Source organism: Melopsittacus undulatus, chromosome 15 (assembly GCF_012275295.1).
Source record: "Melopsittacus undulatus isolate bMelUnd1 chromosome 15, bMelUnd1.mat.Z, whole genome shotgun sequence".
Lineage (NCBI taxonomy): Eukaryota > Metazoa > Chordata > Aves > Psittaciformes > Psittaculidae > Melopsittacus > Melopsittacus undulatus.
The window spans coordinates 2815027-2837986 of NC_047541.1; the positions used below are offsets into that span (position 1 = coordinate 2815027).

A 22960-nucleotide genomic window follows, 5' to 3' on the forward strand; every position below is an offset into this window, starting at 1 on the left:
TAAACCCAGCAATTTTGGTCCATTTTAGGGCTGAAAGTTAAAAATTGGTAAAAAAAACCCTCAAAATGGAATTTTGAGAATTTTGCCTCTCAGATCCCTGTTGCTGCTGGCTCTGAGCCCCCAGCATCTCATTAGCCTTACATTTGCATATCTTATCATTTCCTGAATATTCATGAGCACTGCAGCAAAGCCCTTGTTGGTCTCTTCCACCCCCAAAAAGGGCTTTTTTCCCATCAAAAAGCAGCAGAGCAATGTCCCGAGTGGGGGATGGAGACACTGGAGGCCTGGTGCTTAATTAATGAAACCAATTATTTATTTCCCAGTTGTGCAAAGGTGGGGGCAGTGGGGGGGGGGGGAGGGGTGGAGGGGGGATGGGGGCTGCAGGTGACCCGTTTTCCTCGGGTTTAGCCCCATTTTGAGGGGGGCTGGGGTTGAGGGGGCTCAAGGGCAGCACGGCATCAGGTTGGGCAGAGCACTGCAAAGAGATGCACAGACACGGGCTGCACAGGGACTGCATGAAGGCTGCATGGGGAGTGCACAGGGGATGCATGAGGTGAGCAGATACCTTTGAGGATGTAATCCGTGAGCAGTGTGGGCACCTTTTCATTCCCTTCCTTCATGGCAAACAGGACTGTGAGCAGGAACAGAGCTGTGAGCACATCCCCAATGCCCCCAAATCTCCATTTTCCCCCTCAAAACCAGCCCCAAAGTCACCACAGAGACACCTGCAGAGTTTCATTGCTGCACTGCAATGATGCACCCGTATCGTAGCCACTGCAGTGATGCAGAATGGTGTGTCCCATATCCACCATGCTGTGCTGATGCAAAATCATAGAATTCCAGACTGGTTTGGGTTGGAACAGATCTAAAAGCTCATCCAGTTCCAACCCCTGCCATGGACAGGGACACCTTCCACTTGTCCTATCACTACTGTCCTAATGAGAAGTCCCTCTCCAGCCTCCTTGTAGCTCCTTTAGGCACTGGGAGCTGCTCCTGGAGCCTTCTCTTCTCCAAACAGCCCCAGCTCTCCCAGCCTGTCTCCATATGGGATGTGCTCTAGCACCAATTCTGTTCCAAAACAGAAGCTTGGTAAAATACTCACTGTTAGTGAGCATCTGCAGGTCCTCAACGGAGGGTGGCGACCCCTTCTTCTCATAGGGAATCACTGTGTTCAGGTACTGGAAAGACAACACCCAAACACACCAAAAAGCACCAGGTGGCACAAAACTGCCTGTTTTTGACACCGCCTTGGGACAAATGGCCCCAAACTGGTACTCAAGCAGATTGTGCTGCAATTGTCCTGTGACTGCACTTGATGGGCAGGAATTCTGGGGAGTACTGAATGGATTTCATGCTGCAGAACCTGCCCAGATGCAAACTCCTGCTCTGGGAGGATTTCTTTTGAGGCGATGCAGGGGATGGGGGTGTGTATGGAAGGGGGACAGATATGGACAGGTTTTGGGGGAAAAGAGCACCTGTTTCTCATTGGCGGTGGGGCCAAAGGTCTGGCGCAGGCCGGAGTGCAGGATGCTGGAGATGCCCTCCATGCTGAAGCGCTGGGGACACACATGGCACCCCGTCACCTCCCAGGGACACAGACATTACCCATCCTGACTCCCACCTGCAGCCCCCATTCCCTGTCCCTGTCTCCCTCTGTCCCCATGTCCTCCTCCTCCCCATCCATCTAAGCCCATGTCCCTTTGCCTCATCCCCCCTCTTCTCCACATCACCCCATCCTATGTCCCTGTCACATGCCTCCATCCCTCATTCCCTGCCTCATGTCTCCCTCTCTCATGTCCCTATCCCATCACCCATTCCCTGTCATTATAACCCCGTCACATGTCCCATGCTCAACTCCTGCCCCGTCCCGTCCCTGCATCCTTTCATCCCACATCCCTTCACCCTTCAACCCCCAACCCCATGTTGCCCTGCCCCATCCCTGTGCCCACATCCCCATGCCTCCCTGCCTCCATCCCCCCTCCCACCATCCCAAACCCCCCCATCCCATGTCCCCATGCCCGCAGCATCCCCACCTTCCTGGGCATGTTGTTCCCCCTCTCAGGACGCCCTCCCTGCAGGCTCAGACCCCGGTCACGGCGCCGGCGCCGGGCAGCCTCCCGCTGCTCCCGCTGCTCGCCCTGCACGGCCAGCAGCGCCCCGATGAACGCCGTCTTCACCTCCTTCTCGAAGGCCAGCTCGTCCCGACGTGCCAGCTGTGCCACCAGCTCTGCCGACAGTGCCCGGCTCGCCGCCTCTGCCCGCCCTGCTGCTGCCACCAGCTCCCGCGCCGACAGCCGGCCCAGCACTGCCAACACGGAGGTTAATGGGGTGCCCAGGGCAGTGGGTGAAACACTTGTTGGGGATGCAACTGCAATCAATGCACAGTGCAATGTACTGCAGACTCGTGGGATGGTTTGGGATGGAAAGGACCTTCAAACATCATCCACTTCCAGCCCCTGCCATGGGCAGGGACACCTTCCACTGGAGCAGCTGCTCCAAGCCCTGTCCAACCTGGCCTTGGACACTGCCAGGGATGGGGCAGCCACAACTATTCCCAAAGCAAATACCAGTCACATGCCTTGTACAGTGATGAGCATGGTGCAATCAGGGAATTACACACTGAAGTGTGCAAAATGCTTCATGCAGGTAGTCCTGCTATCAAGATGCACAGGGTGACCAATGCCACCGGTGAAGCACCAGTGCTTCAAAGCTTCAAGTGTTTCATGTTTTGCCAACAGCCCCCTCTTGGCCAGTGTGTCAGCGCTGGAGCGAGCCAGCCCTGTAGCCTGAAGAGACTCAGTTGCCCAATTTGGTGGCTACTACCCCCAGAAAGTGACTGGCCAGGGTTTTGCTGGCCTTACCTTCATGAGAGCAGTTGTTGTTGAAGGCAGGGGAGAAAGCATGCAGCTCCCGCAGAACGATGGGCTCCGTGCCCCCACCACTGCCTTTGCCTTTAGCATCAGCCTCAGTTTCCTCTTCCTCTTCCTCGTCCTCTTCTTCCTCCTCCCCCTCAGGATCAGCCTCGGGGTCAGGTGAACTCTGCATCAGCTCCTCCAGCTCCTCGATGACCTTCAGGGCACCAGTGTCCTCCATTTGCACCTGCATTCTACCTCCATCCTGCAGCTACACCTTGCAGCCCACAGCTACATCCTGCATCTGTGTCCTGCACCCATATCTCCAACCTGCTCCCTTCATCCTGCACCTGCATCCTCCATCTTTATCAGCAACCCTTATCTTCCATCTGTATCCTCTGCACCTGCATTTGCATCCCTCTGTACCCTGCACCCTCCATTTGTATCCTCATCTGCATCTCACATTCCCATTCCCAGCTGCATCCCACATCAGCCTCCCACGTGCACTCACACCCTGGCCCTGCAGCTACATCTAACTCTGCATCCCATACCTGCATCTGCATCCTGGTCCCTCCAACCTGCATCCTCCACCTGCATCTGGTACCTACACTGTGCATCAGCCATCCACACCCTGCTCTGCACCAGCATCCTGTAGCTGCATCTGATCTCTGCACCTCGTTTTTGTACTTCATCCCCTGCCACCCATTTGCACCCCCACCCCATGTTCCCATCTGCACCCGAATCCCACATCAGCACCCGCAGCTGCACCTCCATCTACATTCAAACCTGCATTCCATGCTCTGCATCCTGAAATAATTGGGTTTGGCATTTGTTTTGCACTGCCATGGGGCTGGGTTGGGCTGGGGGCTCAAGCCTGGCTTTTGGGATTCACCCATGGGAACCAGGGGTACCTGCTCAGCTGTCAGCAGCGGCTCCTCATTGATGCCCGAGTCCTGCTCACTCCTCTCAGTGAGCTCCTCCTCCTCCTCCTCCTCCTCCTTCTCGCAGAGCTGCAGGAGACACAGGCTGGGAGGTCCTGGTGGCACCGCAGGCCTGGCCCGGCACAGGCATGGCCCCAGCATGGACACAGACATGGCCCTGGCCCTGGCACAGGGAGAGCCACCAGCGAACCACAGCTCAGGGGGACATGCTGCATGGGGGAGACTCTGGGTGGAGATATCAGATGAGGGTGACAACAGGGAAGATGCTGGATGGAGACATCAGATGGGGATGATGCACAGGGAGACACTGCGTGGGGAGATGTTGGATGAGGGCATTGGGTGGAGATGCTGGATGGGGAAATGCTGGATAGAGGCATTGGATGGGGATGCTGGATGGAGACAATGGAGAGAGAGACAAGCAGGGAAGTATTGGATGGGGAGGCATTATGAGGACATGGATGGAGATGCTGGATGGGAACACACTGGATGGAGAGTTGTTGGACTGGGAGAAGTACAAGTATGGTAGATAGAGATACTGGATGAAGATGTTGGATGATGTTTTCATTAATATATTGCACAGTGACACTGGATGGGGAGGTGTTGGAGACACTGGATAGAAATGCTGGAGATGTTGGATGGGGAGATAATAGATGGTGAAGCTGAATGGGGAAGAGGTCAGATGGGGACATTAGATGGGGAGATGTCAGAGGGGAATGCTGGATGGGGAGGTCATGGATGAAGATGTTGGATGCAGATGCTGGACAGGGAGGCATCTTCTTTTTTACCACCTTTCACAGTCTACTTCACCTTTTTGGCAAAAAGTAGCCCCAAATATTCACCTTCTCTCCCCCTCCTTTAGCAACAGGTTCTGTACCATCCAAATGGCTTAAATTCAGTGGATTCTGGGGCACCTCTGCAGCCCTCCCACACCCACAAACACAGCTATTACAGCACAAACTCACTGCAGAAAATACTACTTTCTAGCCAAAAGAATACACCATCTCACCCCTGAGACCTGATTGCCAAACCAAACCTGTAATACTGCCCATTTCAGTGTGATTTCACCCTAAAATGTGGACATTCACTGCACTGCTGCTGCAGCACTCCAAAAATACCATTTCTGGGTAGTATGCAGAGCCCTGGGGCTGATTGACAGCTGTCGAGCATCATCAGGCCATGCTTAACAAGGGGTCATGTGGGGACAGGGGGTTGGGGAGCCAAGGGGGGATGCAGAGCGGTACCTGGTGGTCGGTGCCATCAGAGGCTTCAGCCCCAGGCAGCAGCCAGGGCCGGGGGGAGCTCCGGGGGGCGAAACCATCGGTGAGAGCATCCCAGACCCTGCAGGGAGGTGAGTGGTGAGCAGCAATCCCAAAATGCTGCCAAAATGCCTCAAAATACCACAAGATGCACTCCTGGAAACACCCTGAAATGCTTCCCCTGCAACCCAGAACCCCCAAATCCCATTGAGATGCCCTAAGCATCCCAAATACTGCCCTAGAAGACCCAAAAGCTTCTCAAAATATCATTAAATACTGCCCTGAAATACCCCAAAGTACCCTGAAATGCTGCCCTAGCACTTGAGATGACTTGATAATATTGAAACATTGCCATCAAAATACCACCCCAAAAGGCCACTCTTATGTCTCAAAAAGTCTCCAGATGCCCCAAAATTCCCCAAATTCCATCCATCACCAGGATGCCCTGAAACGCTTCAAACATCCCAAAATGCTCCAAAAGCCCCAGAAACACCCCAAAACGCCATCCTAAAACACTGTCTCAAAGCTCCAAGATCCTCTGAAAGCTCCCAAACCCCCTCAAAACCCCTCTGGAACACCCCAAAACGCCATAAAGATCTCAAAGCTCTGGAACGCCCTGAAATGCCATCACAGAACACCCAAAAATACCCCCAAAAAGCAGAATGCACCAGGATGCCATCCTGAAATGCTCCAAACCACCCCAAAATACCACTGGGAAAGACCCCAAAATGCTGTCCTGAAACGCTGCCTATAAACACCCTAAGATGCCTCATAAAGCTGCCCTGATACCCCAAAGAAACCCCCCCAAAAGCTGCTGTGATGCTCCAGAACATCCCCCCAAATTGCTCAGCCCCCCAAAAATGCTTTTGCGACTCCCCAAATGCCTCAAAGCTCCCCAAAATGCTGCCCTGCAATAAGGGGAAAAGTGGGAGAGGGGGAAATGGGGTAAAAGAGGAGAAATGGGAGAAAAAAAGAGAAAGAAGGAAAGAAGGAAAAACGGGAAAGGGGAAAGAAGAGGAAAAGGGGAGAAAAGGGAAAATAGGGAAAATAGGGAATGGGGGAAGAGGTAAAAGGGCCAAAGGAGGGCAAAAAGGAAAAACAACATGTAAGGAAAAGGGGGGGAAAGGGAGAAAAGGCCAAAAATGGGGGAAAGGGCTCAAAAAGAGATGAGAAAATGTCTCCCTCTTATGGGAAATGCACTCACCTTCCACCCACAAATGGTGTTTTCAGTTCAACTCAGCACCACATCCCTGTGCACCCTGATTCCCCCTAAATCCCCCCAAAACCGCCTGCCCCCTCCAACCCCCCAAACTGCTCATTTTGGGGTATTTCTCTTATTCCCCTCCTCACCTGATCTTAATCCCCCTGAAATCCCATATTTCCCAAATTAACACTAACCCCAATATTCCCATTTCCCACAAACCTGCAGCAAATAAGGAAAAAAACAAATGATTATCCCCCAAAATTTGCTTCCCCCTACACCCCCCACCCCCCGCTCTTAAAGGGCCAGTACCCTATAGGGTCAGCAAGCAGCTTTCTAGGTTAAATATGGCAAGAAATGGTTAATAATGAGGGAAATAAAACGCCTTTAAGGCGCCAGCCCATCCCCCACTGCGTACACAGGGCTCATTCAAGAAGGGAAGGGAAAAAAAACCACTCTGTTTTTGCCCAAAGTGACCCAAAAAGACACAATGAGCAGCACAAAGCGGTGCAGCCGGAGACAGCGCGGCAGTCCCTGCATGGAGCCAAAACGCATTTTTCCCCTAAAACCCATCAATTCGGTCAAGTACCAAAATCATTTGGTTTCAGCAGGTTTCGATGAATAAAAAACCCCATGAAAATAAAGACATTTGGAGGTTTTGGGGGTTGAAAACAAGCATTTTGCATGGCGAAAAATGGGGGTTAGGGATTGCAGCCTGGTGGAATAATGCCACTTAAACACAGAAATATCCACCAGACAGAGGTTAATATATAAACATCGCTGAAAAAACCCACCTGAATTTGGGTAAAAATGGCATTTTGCAACAAAAAGGTGGTTTTTTAATAAAAATTCGGGGTTTCATGCAAGTGCTGCTAGACTGGGGGGAATTTGCCCCAAAATGGCTGCCCACTGGCACAGTGCAGAGATTGCATGTTGCGAACAGGAGCCTAAGCCCTACTCACACCTTACTCCAGGTTTACACTCACCCTACCCCCTGGGGTTCTCCTCACATAGACTGAGCCTTCCATAGTCCCCTGCAGTGTGACACAGGACATCCCATTGTACCTCCTCATAGGATGCTACAGGGCAACTCCAAGCATCCTACACAGCTACTCCCAAGGTGTGGCACCATCATGCCACAGCGGAGGGGGCTGATTTGCACGGAGGGGAGACCTTGCAAGCATGAAACGGGGTGCGATAAGCCTCACAAGGGCATTACTCATAGGAGAGTGGCCTACTCATAGGATCCTACACAGCTACTCATAGGATATTACACAGCTATGCCATACTGCTGCGTGACCACAATGTGATACAGGGGGCTGAGTTGCATGTGGCATGTACCTTGCAAGGTGGCATGCAGACGCCATGGGAGCCCTTACTCGTAAGATTCTACAGCGCTACTCCAGACATGGCTCATGACCATGCTGCAATGCAAGAACTGGTCAGGGAAGTCTCGAAAAGAGGCACACAGGCTGTGAGGGGGTCAACTCATGGGTTACTACACCTCTGTTTTGACACATCGCATGATTACGCTGCCATGCAGGGAGCCAGCTTGCACAGGGTCGGATTCTGCAAGTGAGCAATGAGGCCCGCACCCCCAGAAGGAAGGGGGCCTTACTCACTCCTCATCCTGGAGGCGCTCCTCCTCCTCCTGTGCCTGGAGATGGCTCCGCACAGGGGCCAGCCCCTCGGTGGCAGCATCGTAGTTGCGGAAGCAGACGGTGAGCTTCTCATCGAACTCCTGCACCAGGTCCTCCATGGACTTGAAGCTCATCATCTCAGCCGAGAAGCTCTCCAGCTCGGCCAGCGCCGGGTCTGCAGTGCGTTGTGGGGTCCCCCCATCAACCCCGGGCCCCTCCTCAAACTCCTCCTCCAGGCTTACAAGAGGCGCCTCCATCCTCCTCCACACCGATGTGCTGCCTTAGCTGCAGAGAGAGGGTGCCCATGAGGCACTGGGCTACTCACAGGTTGCAACATCAGGGCTCCCCATTGCCTTTGCTGCCACTGGGCTGGCTGAAACCCTATTGCCAGGGTTATTAGACAACCAACAATATCTCTGCAGTATCCTATTAGTATCCCAACAGCATCTTAGTACTGTCTTCATATGATATCCTGACACTATACTAGTAGTCTTTACTAATAGCAACAAAGTGCTGATAGGGGCCCAAGTAGCTTAGTGCTACGCTTATAGTATGTAAAAAGTATAACACTACCTTTTTCACTGAACTGGCAGTAACTCGGTGTTATCCTTATATGACTACTGTATTGGTAGTGGCCTGAAAGTATCATACTAGTATAAGTAATATGCTGACAATATCCCAAAAATGTCAGTGTTACCTTGATAGCATCCTAGGTATCTTACCACTGTCTTTAGTGGTGCCTTTGTAGTATCTCAGATATTCTATTAGCACACTCTGATAACATCTTAGCAGAGTCCTGATAGTAACTTTGTGCTGCACTGAGTATCCTAGTAGGAGCCATTGAATAGCTCAGCATTGCCCTGATATTGTACTAGCACAGGTAAGAATATCCTGATACAATGACACGACCACCCCAATAGCACCCTAATTACATCCTAACAGTGCCCTGATAGTATCACAGTAGTATACGAGGAGTATCCTGATAGGATCCTAAAAGTAATGAAATGGTATATAGCTATCATCTTTGTAGTGTCCTGATCAGATCTTCATAGTGCAATGTAATATCACTAAGATATTATCTTAGTGCCCTGTTACTATGCTGAAAGCAACTTGACTGTATCTGTTTGTAGTATCCTGCGAGTATCCTGATGGTATGTCAGCACTACTCCAATGATGCCTTCATAACAGTATCTCAGCATCAACCCTGGAAAGATGCTGGAAATGAGTTATCATCCTGGCAGTGATCTGATAGTTCCTTGGCAGCATTTTTGAACTATCCCAGTATCATCCATATAGTATCCATAGTATATCTTAGGGGCACTCTGAAAGTGCCTTGGTCTGCAGAGTATCCTGTCAGCATTTGAGTAAACTCCTTACAGCATCTTAGCAGCATCCCAGCTGTGTCTTGAGAATATTTCACTCCTTCACAAGATTACTGAGAGTATTGGGGTAGTATCTTAGCAGTAGCCTGATAGGAAGCAAACATAACCTTGTAGCAAGCCAGGAATAGGCCAGTAAAGGTGCCACTACCCCAACCCAGCCCTGTGGCCTGGGGAGGAGAGCAGAAACACAGCAGCTTTTGGAGGAAAACCTGGCCAGATTGGGACTTTGAGTCCATGTGCAGCACATCTGCAAGCCCACTGTGCACACTTGCACCCCCCCACGTGTGTGTGTGCATGAACCTCCACAGGTCTGCAGCATAACCCCTGTGTACACATCCACACACGTGTCCAGGGAGCATGAACACCAGTGTACGTGCGTGTGTGCACTTGCAGGTGAACATGTCACTGTGCACACAACAGTTCATGTGTGTGAGCAGTGCACATGCAATTGTGCATGTTCACACACATGCATGGCTGTGTGCAGATGAAGATGTGCGTGCTCGAGTGGTGCATGCATCTTAGGGATGCATGCATGTACCCCCCCCACATGTCCCTGAGGATGCACCCACCCAGCACATGGGTGCATCCCACACACGTATGCCACGCCTGCACCGCTGCACCTCCATGCCCCCATGCACTCACCATATAACCCCCCTCCAAACACCCCAAAATGCCCCAAAGCACCATCTCTGCCCCCTGCCCCCTCCCCTGCTGCAGTGCTTGCGCATCCCACAATGCACCATCCTTGCACGGATGCTGATGTGCAGCATCCCCCCAAACACAATCACCCCTGGAACACAAACATTCCCCCCCCCCCAGCATCCCTTCAACACAAGCATCCCTTCAACACAAGCATCCCTTCAATACAAGCATCCCCACAACACAAGCATCCCCCCAACACAAGCACCCCTCCAAACATGAGCATCCTTCAAACACAAGCATCCACCAAGCACGCCCCAAAACACAAGCCCCTCTGTTTTGCACCCCCATGACCCCCCCAAAAACCTGCCCCTCATCTTGCACCACGATGCACCCCTAAAATCCCCCCCCCCCATTTACACACCGCACCATCCCTCCCCCAAACCCCTTCATCCAGCCCCGCACCCACCTTCGGCCCCGCATCCTCCGCGCCGCACCCGTGGGGGGGGGGCCTGGGGGGGTGCACTGCACTGCGCACGCGGGGGGGAGGAGGGATGACGTCACCGGGAAGATGGTAATGACGTAATCCCCCCGTTCCCCCTCCCGTTTTCTCTATTTATTTATGCACGTGCACGCCCATACACATACATTGTGCACTCTAGAAACAGAAATGAAATAAAACCAATAAAAAGGAGATAAAGATGAAATTAATCATTAAAAATAAATTATTTATTAATGATCTAAAGAATATTTTTCTTTAAAAAAATAATGTGGTTTTTTAACATCTTTTGGAGCAATTGGGTCATGCTAGAGCAGCTCCAGTGCCTAAAGCAGCTACAAGACAGCTGGGGAAGGGCTTTGGACAGGGGCCTGTAGGGACAGGACAAGGGGAATGACTTGAACCTGCCCGAGGGGAGACTGAGCTGAGCTCTTAGGCACAAGCTGTTCCCTGTGAGGGTGCTGAAGCTGCGGCTGCCCCATCCCTGGCAGTGTTCAAGGCCAGGTCATAGCACAGCAACTGCTCACTTGTCCCTCCTATAGTCACCATGTTTTTCCCCTTCTCCCTTCCCTGGCTCTCAGAAATAACCCAGCAATAACAGGAGCTGCAGAGACAGATGGCAGCCCACAGCCAGCACTTGGAGACCAAGGTGAAGAGCCTAGAGGATGAGCTTGCCATGGCCCCCTGGCATGCGTGCCCCTTTGCTAGTGCCCTTGGGGGGGAGCCAGGGGAGATGGGAGGAATCTGCCTTGCGCTGTCAGCACAGCAGTAGCTAAAGGCAAAGCCCAGCCCTGTTCCCAATGCATCCCTGACCTTGGGAGATGCTGACTGCAAAGGGGGATGCTGTGATCTCACCCCTACCCCAGAGCCCTCTGCCACCCCAGGGAATGAGAGGCATTGGACAGGGTCTATGCTACACACTGCCCCTGTCCTCCTGTGCATGGGTCACCTCCTGTGCCCACCTGCTCAGTATCCCCTGCCTCTGTCGCCACACTTCACAGCCACCCAGGTAAACCTGGATCTTGTGCTGGCCAAAGGCCACCCAGCATTGGAAGGAAGTAGGAATGACCATTGCCATGGAGCACAAGGAACACCCACAGGAGTTCAGCCTCAAGCCCTTAGAGATTATAACACCCTGGTGCTGCTGGGATGGGACAGACTCTCAATCCCTACCTCCCTATCAGCACCCTTGGAGAGCTTTCCAAATCCACTGTTCAATGCTCCAGCAGCCTTGGTCTAGGTAAGAGCAGACGGCTCCTGTCCAGCCCTGGGAGGCACTGCTGAGTCACATTCCTCTCCATAACATTCACATGAACAGCAGAGTGGCTTTGCCCTTTAATCACATCCCAAACGAGTGATGCAGAAACAGTGCTGTGATGGGCAGGGGACACTCATTGCCCACAGGTTCCCAGGAAGGATGAGAGAAGGAGCACAAGAGAGACATCCATGCAGAGACAAACCTGAGCCAACAGGCTGAGAAGTGGGGGATTCCTCCAGCACCCCTCTGGCCTTTGCTGCTCCCTTTCCCCTTCCAACAGTGGACCGAAGGCCAGCCCTGGGCTGAGTCAAGCCTCAGGATCCCCAGTCCACTGAGTCATGGCACGGAGGGCAGTGCCTCGGCTCTCTTCGGAGCTCCCAGAGCCTGGAGCTGGGCAAAGCCTTCAGTGCAACATCCTTAGATATCCCTGGAAGCAGCTGAGCAGGCAAAATCTGTCTTCAGGTTACAAAGAGCCACAGTTAATGAAAGCTTGGACCCAGCCTCAGTCAGTGGAGATGAGTTTCTGGAGGGGTGATGCTGCAAGCCCCATTGCAGTCATGGAGACACAGCAGCTCTATGTGCAATGGCCACGATGAGCAGCATTGTGCTCTCTGGGGAGCCAGGAGGGAGGCACCGATGGGCTGGATGAGGTGCTGTGCAGGGGAGCCTGGCCAGAGGCAGGGTGCTCCTAGGTCACTAGAATGCCTGCTGCAGCCTCCTCTGCTCCTCCTGGGATGGGCTCTGTGGGGACACGGTGGGCACATTGTGAGCAGCACATCCACCACCACATCACATTCCACCCTAACCCAACGGGCAGGTTGGAGGGGTCTTTCTGCTCCTGCCAGTGTCATAGGTGCCAGGGCAATATTAGGACAGGCAGGGCAGGAGAGTACCAGGATTATGAGCAGCACTGCCACAAATGCCTAGCAAGAGGGGTTACCTGTGTGAACCCTATACTGTTAGCAGCAGCCACCAGCCAGGAGCCAGGTCCCTTTGGTCCCACCTCAATGTGAGAGAGTCCAGGGGAGGCACTGGGAGAGGGAAGGGAGGACGTATGGGAGCCTGAGGCAGGGTCACTGTCCTCAAAGGAAAGCAGAGGGGACAGCCCCATCTGAAAGAATAGAAGAGGGATAACATAAGGCTCTTGCTGTTCCATGGCAAGCCAGGTCCCCTGGAGAGGACCTCACTGTGCAGGCCTTGAGGCAAAGCATCCACCCCATCAGCCAGCCCCACAGCACCCCAGTGTTCCCCAAAACCTACCGAGTGGTAGAAGGCATCGCCAGCAGGGTCGATGACCAGCAGTGTCACCCGGTCATCATGGGCACGGATCCTGAGCACTGTCTGCTGATGGTCAAGCCCCTCGATGCTCTCACCATTCACAGCAAGGAGACGGTCCCCTTCCTTCATCCCTGCCTGGTCAGCCGGCAGCCCCGCATCCACATCCCACAGGAACTGGCCTGCCACAGCAGGACAGAGTGGTGGGGAAATGCTCACAGAGGCATTCAGCCAGAGGGGAGCTGGTACTGCTGACCCCACATGCAGGTGAGGACAAGCTTCGGGCACAGGGCTTGCAGCTATTCCTGACCCTCAGCCATGCCCTGCTCAGGTTCAGACTGATGCCCTTACCTGTGGCCCCTGAGCTGCAGTCATCCTCCTTGAGCAGAAACCCGTAGCCAGCCGGACCCTTCACCATGTGCAGCTCCCGCACCTTGAAGGGCAGCCAGGAGGTGTCTGCCAAGGCAGCCGTGGCCCGCAGACCATGCAGCCGGTAGAACTCCTCCACGGCACTGGATGCCACCAGCAGTGTCACCTTGCTGCCACTCTGCTTCAGCTGGATGGGAGATGCAGGGCACTCAGTGACACTGGTGGTCCTGGTCCCCCATCACCCGCATTGAGAGCACGCACCTTCTTGGTGAGCTGTGTATGGGAGTAGTTGCTCACACTGGCTCCATTCAGCTCCAGGAGCCAGGAGCCCGGTGGCACCCCTGCTCTCTCTGCGGGCCCATCCTGCTGCACTGACAGCTGGAAGGTGCCTTTCATGCCTGCAGGGAAGAGAAGCAGCAGCCTGGAGCGAGCAGGATGCTGTGCCAGGGAGGCTCAGGGCATCCCACTGCTTTACCTTCCGGAGCTGACACGCTGAAGCCAAAACCGCTCTTGTCCCGTGTGATGTGGCACAGGCGTGGACGGATGTCAGCCGGCAGCATCTGGGACAGGTCCCTGCCTGAGGCCTTGGCTGCTTCATAGGAGTCCCCATCCAGCACCGCCAGCAGGACCTGGTTCCCACTGGCCTTGATCTTCTGCACCACCTGGAGGGATCCAGGCTGTGACTCCTGGGCAGGGCATCCCTCTGGCCTCAACCTGTGGCATCAGGATCCCTGACCAGGGAGGACCAGTGAGTTCCCCCAGCCCTGGGATGCTCCCAGCTTACCCTGTGGTGGTCCATGTGGTCCACAAAGTGGCCATTGACCTGGAGGAGCCGGTCCCCGTCCTGCAGTCCCCTGCGCTGGGCCAGCCCTGCCAGCTCGACCTGGCGGATGACATGGCCCTGGCAGCCCAGCTCCTCGTTGAGGGAGAAGCCAAAGGTCTCCGTGCTGCCTTTGCTCAGCAGGTAGAAGCGGGGCTCCCCCACAGGCTCCCCATCTGCATGGGGGAAGCACCTGTGAGTGGGGCCCTGTAGAGATCCTAACACAAGCTTTCTACCCTATTCTGGGTGGGGGTCTCCCCATTGCCACTGCCAGAGCTCACTGGCACATGAGAGCTCAGGACCCCAGCAATGCCCATGCTGCCATAGCACCCCATGGGAAGATAAAGGTATTTACCCGTGTCCTCAGCCAGCGACAAGGCAGGGTTGTCTATCCCATCTTTGGGGTTAAATTCAAATGCTCTGAAATGATAAGGGCAGGAGAGGCCACATTAGTTCAGCAGCACAGCCTTCCCCCTGCCCTGCTGTGGGGAGCCCCATTCCTCCCAGCCAGGGCCAGCTGGGGACACAGCTCCTCCTCCTGGGAGAAGCCAGGAGGGGATATCCCTCTTGGACTGGCCTCCACACCTGAGCTAACAGGTCAGGGCAGACCCTCAGCTGAGGATGTGCCCCAGCACAGCCTGCATGTGGTGCCATGAGCCCCAGGAAGCCTGTGGCCAGGGAGAGCTCAGCACTTACATGATGGACTTCTTGTCACCCTCGAGCCCTGCGGAGGGAGAAGAGAGGTCAGTGCAGGAGGCAGTGCCTGGGAACAGACCTGAGGGCTTACAGGGCTTTTGAGTGAGGGATGAGAAGGGTCACCAGTGCCTCAGGGAGCTGGCTGGAGTGAGATGGAGACAAACACATTCCCTTGTGCATCTCCCCATAGAACCCCTCCCCACCTCCTCTAGAACAAGGATCCCTAAACCCAGGGAGAGGGAATTCCTGCCAAGCACCCCCCAGTGTCCATCTGCATTTTCCTGGATGCCTCTAGCAGCTCTCCATGGCCTGCCTGGGCTCTGACATTGCCTTGCTTGATGCACAAACAAGGAGAGACCTGCGTGTGAGGAGGCCTCTCTGCAGGATGCAGCCCCACTGTCCCAGTACGTACCTTTTGTTTGCTTCATGGCTGCAGGGAATGCAAGAGGGAGCAAGGTACAGGGTGAAGTGGCAGCAGAGCCAGCGTCCACGCCTCTTACAAGACGCGCCAGGTTTAATGGTTAAACAACCCCAGTGTCTTCCCTGCCCTCCCAACCCCAGGGCACTGCCAGCCCTCGCCCAGCAGAGCTGGGAGACCAGCACCCTGAAACACCAGCTTCCAGCTGCCCCCAAGGGCAGCCCACAGTGGGGAAAGCCAGCTGGTGACATGGAGCAGAAATGGGCTGCCTCATCCTTGCCCTGTGGGATGGAGTAAAGCCAGAGCCCTCCACTCCAGCTGCTGGAGGGACAACTGCACCAGTGGCTCCACATTCCCCCCCCCAAGGAAGGGTCCAGAGAGGAGGTCGAGTCATGGCACTGATGCGCTTCAGTGGAAACAAAGCTGTGCACTTTAATGCTACCAAAGGTTTCACAAGCTAACCTGAGTCCTGCCCCTCTGCCACTGCTGTGGCCCATGGCCAAGCCAGCACTGGACAGGCGGCAGGGTCTGGATCTCTACAAGCCCAGAAGAACAAGTCCCATTTGCTCCTGGCCTGGCATCTGTACAGCTCTCACACATTTCAGCCTTGCCCACAGATAAGGGCTGAGCTCCACATACCCAGCACCTTTGACAGCCTTGATAGCACCCAACCAGTAGGCATCTCCACCCCAGCAGCACTGCTCCCTGCCTGGCTGGGGGCATGGACAGCAGGTTTAGAGGGTCCCATGCTGCAGCTTCCCCAGCATCTTCTTGACCTCACTCTCAACTCGGAGGAACTTTGCTTTCCTCCAGGGGTTTGCAGTCTGTCTCCGGCTGCTCTCCAGATCCTGCAGGATGAGGGAGAGGTGCTGCCGGACCCGCTCACGGTCCCAGAAAGGCAAGTTCTTCTGCACCACGTTCAGGATATTGGACCAGTAGTCAGAGACATCAGTGCCTGCGGTAAGGAAGACCAGCGCCCTGACACCATCCCGGTCCATGCGCAGGCTGTCGAGCGCTCGCTTGCCATCCTCACTGATGTCATTGAAATACAGACTGTGGAGGAAAGGATTGGGAGACACTGAGGGCAGGGAGGCAAGACAGAGAAGCACACAGGCTCAGTGCCACAGCGAAGGACACTGGGCCAGAGGGAAGAGATGCGGCAGAGTGAACTCACTGCACTTTGTCCAGCGTCGCGTGCTTCTTGGCCACCTCCACCACCTGCAGGGCGGCTGCGTCTGTCAGGGAGTTATAGCCCAGGTTGAGCTCCTGGAGGTGCTGGTTCTTGGCCAAGTGTTGAGCGAGGAGCTCAGCGCCCCTGTCCCCCAGCGCGGTGTGCAGCAGGGACAACCGGGTCAGCGAGCGGTTGCCAGCCAGCGCCTCAGCCAGGTACTGTGCCCCCTGCTCACCCACGGGGTTGTTTGTCAGCCTGTGGATACAGGAGCTGAGGGCAATGCCGAGGCCGGGCACATGGTGGGGGACAGCTTCATGCAGGGACAGAAGCAGTACTCACCGCAGGCTGTTCACCATACACTTGTCGTGCAGGAGCAGGTCACGGATTTCCCTGCAGGCATCAGAGCCCAGGCTGTTGAGCTGTAGACTGATGCAGAGCAACACAAAGGGGTGGCAGGACCGCAACGGCTGTTACCTGTAAAGCTGGCAACCCTTCTCTCTCTCCATGTCCCCAGGCTCTCCTCATCATTATCCCCATACATGGACACCCAAGGTTTCCTCTCCAAAAGGGAAACAGCACCAGAGCTTGGGTAGCATCAGCCAGTGCCGGCAGGAGCAAGGGAGGGGAAAGGGGTCCAGGGTCGGCAGGGGGTGAGTGAAGGTCTGAGGAGGGAGCAGGACCCCACCGAGCCTTCCTGGGCACCCAGAGGAAGGAAGCGCTGCAGATCCCTGCACAGCGTGAGTCCGTCTCTGCTGAGCGCAGCTCGCCACCCCCTGGGCGACAGGAGGGCTGCAGTGCCACAGACGGACTGCAACGGAACCCATCCTTTGGAGGCCATCGCTGGGCTGCCCATCTCCTGCCCAGAGTTAGCAGTAGCAGAGTTAGCTACACGGGGATGCTAAACACAGCTGGGGGAGCTGGCACCCCAGCCTGCAGCACTGGAGGCAGAGCTGCCCAAAGACTCCTGCCAAAGGGTGTGTTGGGACTCCAAATCCCAGCATGCAGTATCCTGCTGAAGGAGTGCTGCATATCGGAGGCTGTAGTTCCCTAGGTCTACACTGAAGAAAAACAACGGCTTGCATGCCCTTCCCTACCTTTGCCATGCTCAGGCTCCTAGTGTATCCCTGTGATGGGGAGAGGTGAAGGAGAGCACAATTTCTGAGCACTGCCTAAGGGCAGAAGAAGGTGGTACTCACTGAAGAGTTCTGCATCGCAGCAGGACAGAGAAGAGGATCCTCAGGCTGCTTGTGTCAAGGTTGCAGGAGCTCAGGTTCAGCTCCTCCACCTCATGGCTTGTGGTGCCCATGACAGATGCCAGGACAGAGCACTTGAGAGGGGTCATCTTGACGGATGAGAGGTTGACAGTGCGGAGGGAGCGGATGGCCTCGGCTGTGAAGCGCTCATTCTGGAACTCGTGCAGGAAGAAGAGGTAGTCCATCAGCTCAGAGGGGGGCAGCCCCTTGCGGCTCTTCCTGATGACTGTCTTCTTCATGGCCTTGGCAATCTCAAAGGCTGCCAGGTTCTTAATGGAGCAGCCCAGCTGCTCAAGGATGGCCCGGTTACGGCGGGACAGGATCCCACCCATGAAGATGGGGAAGAGCTCAAAGACCTCATCATCAGGGACCTCGTCAGGGTGGCGCATGGGGCCCTCCACGCCCAGGATGCTGGAATTGATCTGGTCCAAGACATCATCGTTGTAGTAATCCTCCTCTTTGAACAGCTCCTCTGCCATGGTGTGGGCAATAGCATCCTGGTCCTTCCCACTCAGCCGGGAGAAGTAGCGAGGGAAGATCTTGAGCAGGTTAAAGAGCACTGGCAGGAAGCGCAAGGGCAGCACCTTGGAGATGATATTCACAACGACAGCCACATCTTCACTCACCTTCCCAACGACCTCCGACAGCTCCTTCCCCACTCTCTGTGCCAGCGTCTTCTTCTCACCCAGCACCACATACAGGGCTGCCAGGTACTCCTGCATAGCAGGGATGGTGAACACAAAGGTGTGCTCTTTGCCTGACTGCACACATGGACTGAGGAAGAAGCGGAAGACATCACTGCGGAACACCTCCAGCAGGTTGAGCTCGCTTTCAGTCTTCATCTCCACCTCAAAGCACCGCTGCAGGTCATCCTCTGAGAAACAGGTCTTGCGGGACATCACCCCTTCATAGGCCAGCTTGCCCACTGTCTTGGCCACGTACTTCATCATGGAGATGTTAGTGGGGTCAGTGCTGTCCAGCACCTCCCCACTGAAGTTGAGCCTCAGGAAGCTGGTATAGATACCTGTCAGGGTCTGGCTGGGAGGTACCATCTTGGTGAAGTAGAGGAAGTGCAGGGTGGTGCACACCAGCCAGCAGTAAGATGGCAAGAAGCAGGCAGCAGTTATTTGGTTGTGGCGCTCCAGGTTCCTCGACAGCATCTCCACTAAGTTCTCCTGCTCACCTGAGCTGCTCCCCACACCATCCTGTACACTGCAGCTGGGCTGGCTGAGGCGCATCTGGAAGTACAGCTTCTGCAGGTTGGTGTCAGAGAAGCCACAGATTTCAGCATAGCGGCCCACGTACTTGCCAGGGATCCGGCGCACTGCCGATGGGCGTGTGGTGACGATGATGCTAGCCTGGGAGCAAAGGGCTGGGTGAGTTTTGACTGCCCTTTCTTCACCTTTGATTTAAGCTCAATAGGGTCCCAGGTGTGTAACCCACATATAGGTATGCAAGGATCATACCACACAGGGGCTGGGGTTCAAAGAGCTGCTGGCCAAAGAGCATTGGTTCAAATCTGGCCTGGGCAGAAGGGACACAAGAGCTTTCCCCATCCCTTCCTAGACATGTATTGAGTCTGGAAGATCATAGCCCAACAGACTGCTATCTTTGCCTTACCAGACCTCCCCTAAGATCCCACAGAGACAAGCCAGTGACAGTGACACCACTAACAGTGAGCACCTCCAGGAACAGAGACTGCCTCTTCACACACAGCTAAGCTGGACCACAAGCAATGAGCACAAAGGCCATGCCTGCAGTGCCCCAGGGCTCACCCCAGCCTTTCTGCAGCAGGAAGGAGCTCAAGAGAACACTGACCTCTGGCAGGAGGTATTTGCGCAGCAGGTTGACCACAATGGCAGAGGGAGGCACAGGCTCGCTGGGGTCACAGCACAGCTCTGTGCCAGCCAGGCGGAAGTCCAAGTTGAGCCGCTCCAGGCCATTGAGGATGAAAAGCACGTTGAGGTTGGAAGTGCCCAGGATCGGCACCACATCCCGGAGGTGCTGGTACTTCTTGGTTATGAGGTGCCGCAGGGAGATGGGAGCGTGACTATGGGACAGGTCTTCACAGGAAAAGGGAATGAGCAGCTCAAAACGGGGTAGGCGACCATGGCACCAGTCCACCACCATCTTTTTGATAAGGGTGCTCTTCCCTGTGCCCACAGTGCCATACAGCACCACATTCTTCACCTGCCGCCCACAGCAATCCACATCAAAAAGGTTCTGGAGGCTGATAACCTGCCTGCAGGATTGCTGGAGCTGGTTCTGGATGGTCAGGCCAGGTGAAGGCTTCAGGATCTCCTCCAGGGAGCTCTCCCGTATCACTGGGTCCACATGGACTGCATCCACTGAGAAGGAAGGGCCAAACTGCCTCTCTTCATTGGGCTGGTGACTGAACCACGCAGACAGGCTCTTCCGGTGTTTCTTGATGGCATCTGGGAAGAAGAAGGTACTTGACAAGATGAGAGCTTCTCACTGGCAGGGCACTGGAGAAGTCACCTGCCCCAAGCCACTGCAGTGATATGGCTGTAGAAAGGAGGACGGAACCTAGCTCTTGCTAACCCTCACTCTGCCCCCAACCTATCGTATAGGACCCTCCATCCCCTTCAGTGCAGGGCTTTGAGCTTACCAGAAGAGGCCACATTCCTTAGGTGGGACAGGCGAGAGGTGCTGGGCCGGACCGAGCGCTCCTGGTTCCCTCCCTGGTAGTGAACACAGCCCCTGCAAGAGGAGCACGAGTGTCATAAGTAGGACACGGGCAGCAGGTCCAAGCTCTGCCTGGGGCAGGGTGTGCAGATCACAAGTGAGTGCCATGTGAAGTGCTTAGCAGAGCCAGCTCACCCCTTCCTTCCCCTGCACCAACAGAGAGCCCAGATGGGAGCTGAAGACAGGTCAGCAAACGTGCTAAGTGCTATGCATCCCCACCAAACCTGTGGTGAGGCAGAGAAGCTGGGCTGAATTCAGAGAAGGCAGGGAGGAGGGTCTGGGTTGTTTTCTAAGTGGAAGCAAAGCAGCATCTCTGCCCACAGAGCCCCCATGGTCTCAAAGCAGCCAGCTCAGCCACCCAGGTCCAATGGGAAAAAGCCACAGGGCAGAATGGGCCATGCCCCAGTTGTGCGGCACCATACCTGGTGAAGGTGATGCTGTTTGTGCGAAGGATCTTCCTAGAGAAGTAGCTGCCTGCATTGCCTGGGGTGGGAAGAAGAACGAACATGGTCAGGGATGGCGTTTTCCAGCCCAGCAGAGCTAACACCACCGAGCTCAATGGCTTCACATCTTGCTTCACTGTGGGGTGACCCACAGACTACACAGGCTTCCCCAGGAGCAGGACAGAGTCAGGGTCACAGCCCCACAGGCACAGAGCCCAGCTCACCTGGCACTGAAGCAGCACACAGATGATACAGACTTCTGGTCCCTCTGCTCCCTGGCAGGGACTGATGCAGCTGCATCCAGCTGCCCCAGGGCAGGCAGCTCTGGCATTGCACAGCCCGTGACATCCTCTCCCTGAAAGAGAAGGGACAGCCCATGGGGCAGGTTGGACTTACTGAATCCTTGGCTGTGCTGAACCTTCTTGCCTACCAGGCTGAGGTGGGTGCAGCACACAGGGATGCTGAACACAGCCTCTTCCCATTTAAAGCAGCCAGGGAACAGGCTCAGCTGGTCCCTCAGAGCTGCACCAGGTTCAGCTCAGCACAGGGTTTTCCCAGGCAAAGCTCCCATCTCTGAAGGTGGATTAGGGGCTCTGGAGTGCTCAAGCTGCTGTCCCACATGGGACCAGCTCTGTGGCCCAGCACAGGATGGGGTCAGAGCTCTGCTCCACAGGGGTGCGGCACAGCAGTGCCTGCCCAGTCTTACCTGCTCCAATGCAGCCCAGTCCGGCCGAGCCGGCTGTGCCAGTGCTGGCTCAGGCTCCCGCCCCAGCTCAGCAGGGTGATCCTTCGGGAGCACAGGCTGCACTCTCAGCCCCCAACATCCAGAGAAACTGAAGCAAGGCAGGGAGAACGTAAGCAAACCCCAGCAGGCTCTTTGCAGTCCCTCATCACGTCACCTAGATGGAGAAGCTGAGGCACAGGATGGGAACAGTGGAGCTGACCTTGAGCCCCCGTGTCCTGCCCTTGAGGACCCAGCAGCCAGCACACACTAATGCATCCCATTAGGTCCCTTCCAGCACCCTTTGCTACCCAGGGCACGCAGAGAGCCCCGTGCTGCCCGCCTGCTGCGGTACCCCTCCGGGGACCCCTGGTACGAGCAGCATCCCTCCTCCCTGCTTCCGTATCCGGAGGGACACGGTGGCTGAGGCCCCGGCGGTGCAGGGACCCGGAGCTCAGGGCAGTGCTGAGGCTGGTGCTGCGCTGTGCCCAAAGCAGCAGGGTTACCTCCAGTGCGGCTCCTCACCAGGGAGGCTGACCCCGCAGCTCCGGGTGCTGCCAGGCACTGAGCCCGGTGCTGCTCAGCCGCGTCCTTCCATCCCGGTCCCGGGAAGAGGCTCTTTGGAGGCGGCTGTGGTTGAGCTGTAACTTCCGCATCCCCAGCCTGTCCCATGCCGCCCTGCGCACAGCAGCCGCCGGCTGTGCCAAGCAGGGTGGGAACAGGAACCATGGTCCTGCTCTGGGAACACGGCAGGGAAACCAGCAGGCACAACAGCAAGGAAACCATCTGTATGATGCAGTATGGGGGCAGTCCTGGGTCTTGGCAGCAGCGCTGCAAGGGGATTTTCTCTGCATACATCTGCTTTCCATCCCCAGCTGTGAAACAGGAGCCTGCAAGGACACGTTCTGCGCCGGAGTGAAACCCGCCTGTGCTCACATAGAGCATGGTGCAGGGAGCAGGACAACAGCAGCCTCACTCGATAAGGAGCCGGGGGGATGCTGTGTTGGCATGGCACCGCCCGGGTTTGTCTGGCTGTGTAACACAAGTGCACGGACACACACAGACAAACACACCTACCCCATCACTGCTTCCAGATGCGCTCTGGCAGTGCTGAGACCATGTGCAGGGCTGCACGCACGCTGCTTGGTCCCTGGGTGCTGGCTTGGGAAGTACTGGCCTCCCCAACCATAGGCAGTGCTGAACCTGGGGCACAGGGGCACAGGTTAACCCCAGAGTTCTGCACATAGACCGCATGGGCAGACGTGCCCCTGCACACACTCTGTGCCCATCCCCATCAATGTGTGCTATCCCCCAGCACCCCTTTCCATACCCCGCTGCAGTGACACCCGTTGGTGTACCCATGCACACACATCTACCTCACATGCATGTCCTCTGGCCGCTCAGGGAGGGGAGGCACCCA

General features: G+C 55.5%; 3 protein-coding genes across 6 annotated transcripts; all 3 read right to left on the reverse strand.

The window, feature by feature from the left end:
• Nucleotides 1-353: 353 nt before the first annotated feature.
• On the reverse strand, nt 354-10442 carry FEZ1 (fasciculation and elongation protein zeta 1). The gene is made up of 10 exons (XM_034069652.1): nt 10381-10442; nt 7873-8175; nt 5035-5131; nt 3764-3862; nt 2862-3069; nt 2034-2305; nt 1476-1556; nt 1103-1178; nt 566-631; nt 354-475 (listed from the first exon to the last, which is right to left on the reverse strand). The coding sequence occupies exons 2-10, from the start codon at nt 8145-8147 to the stop codon at nt 459-461; spliced, it is 1191 nt and encodes a 396-aa protein (XP_033925543.1). The 5' UTR covers nt 8148-8175; nt 10381-10442; the 3' UTR covers nt 354-458.
• Nucleotides 10443-11732: 1290 nt separating this feature from the next.
• Nucleotides 11733-14947, reverse strand: NHERF4 (NHERF family PDZ scaffold protein 4; the record flags this gene model as incomplete). The annotated part of the gene is made up of 9 exons (XM_034069620.1): nt 11733-12409; nt 12609-12779; nt 12929-13125; nt 13295-13499; nt 13574-13710; nt 13788-13974; nt 14097-14308; nt 14488-14552; nt 14829-14947. Coding segments are annotated over 9 exons (1338 nt in total), but the record flags the coding sequence as incomplete, so codon positions are not given.
• Nucleotides 14948-15653: 706 nt separating this feature from the next.
• NLRX1 (NLR family member X1) lies at nt 15654-22187 on the reverse strand. Of its 4 annotated transcripts, none has more exons than XM_031044082.2 (10): nt 22066-22187; nt 21526-21652; nt 21044-21174; nt 20799-20859; nt 20300-20391; nt 19489-20105; nt 17614-19028; nt 16757-16843; nt 16421-16672; nt 15654-16299 (listed from the first exon to the last, which is right to left on the reverse strand). In XM_031044082.2, exons 3-10 carry the CDS (start codon nt 21165-21167, stop codon nt 15981-15983), a joined length of 2967 nt encoding a protein of 988 aa, XP_030899942.2. In that variant the 5' UTR covers nt 21168-21174; nt 21526-21652; nt 22066-22187; the 3' UTR covers nt 15654-15980. The 4 variants fall into 4 exon arrangements, with proteins under 4 accessions (XP_030899942.2, XP_030899940.2, XP_033925371.1 ...); XM_031044080.2 differs by having other exon boundaries at nt 21526-21731; XM_031044084.2 differs by having other exon boundaries at nt 16152-16299; nt 16421-16481; nt 21526-21731.
• Nucleotides 22188-22960: the final 773 nt, after the last annotated feature.

Bases quoted from the DNA above. Each gene is read 5' to 3' on its own strand.
- FEZ1 (XM_034069652.1), bottom strand. From the start codon at position 8,147: ATGGAGGCGCCTCTTGTAAGCCTGGAGGAGGAGTTTGAGGAGGGGCCC. The intron at 2,306-2,861 runs GTAAGGCCAGCA...CCGTGTTGGCAG, and splicing joins CAACAACTGCTCTCATGAAG to TGCTGGGCCGGCTGTCGGCG. The intron at 1,179-1,475 runs GTGCTCTTTTCC...TTGTCTTTCCAG, and splicing joins CCACCGCCAATGAGAAACAG to TACCTGAACACAGTGATTCC.
- NLRX1 (XM_031044082.2), bottom strand. From the start codon at position 21,167: ATGTCACGGGCTGTGCAATGCCAGAGCTGCCTGCCCTGGGGCAGCTGG. The intron at 20,392-20,798 runs GTATGGTGCCGC...CTCCTCTTGCAG, and splicing joins AACAGCATCACCTTCACCAG to GGGCTGTGTTCACTACCAGG. The intron at 16,300-16,420 runs GTGAGTTCACTC...TTTCCTCCACAG, and splicing joins GCGACGCTGGACAAAGTGCA to TCTGTATTTCAATGACATCA.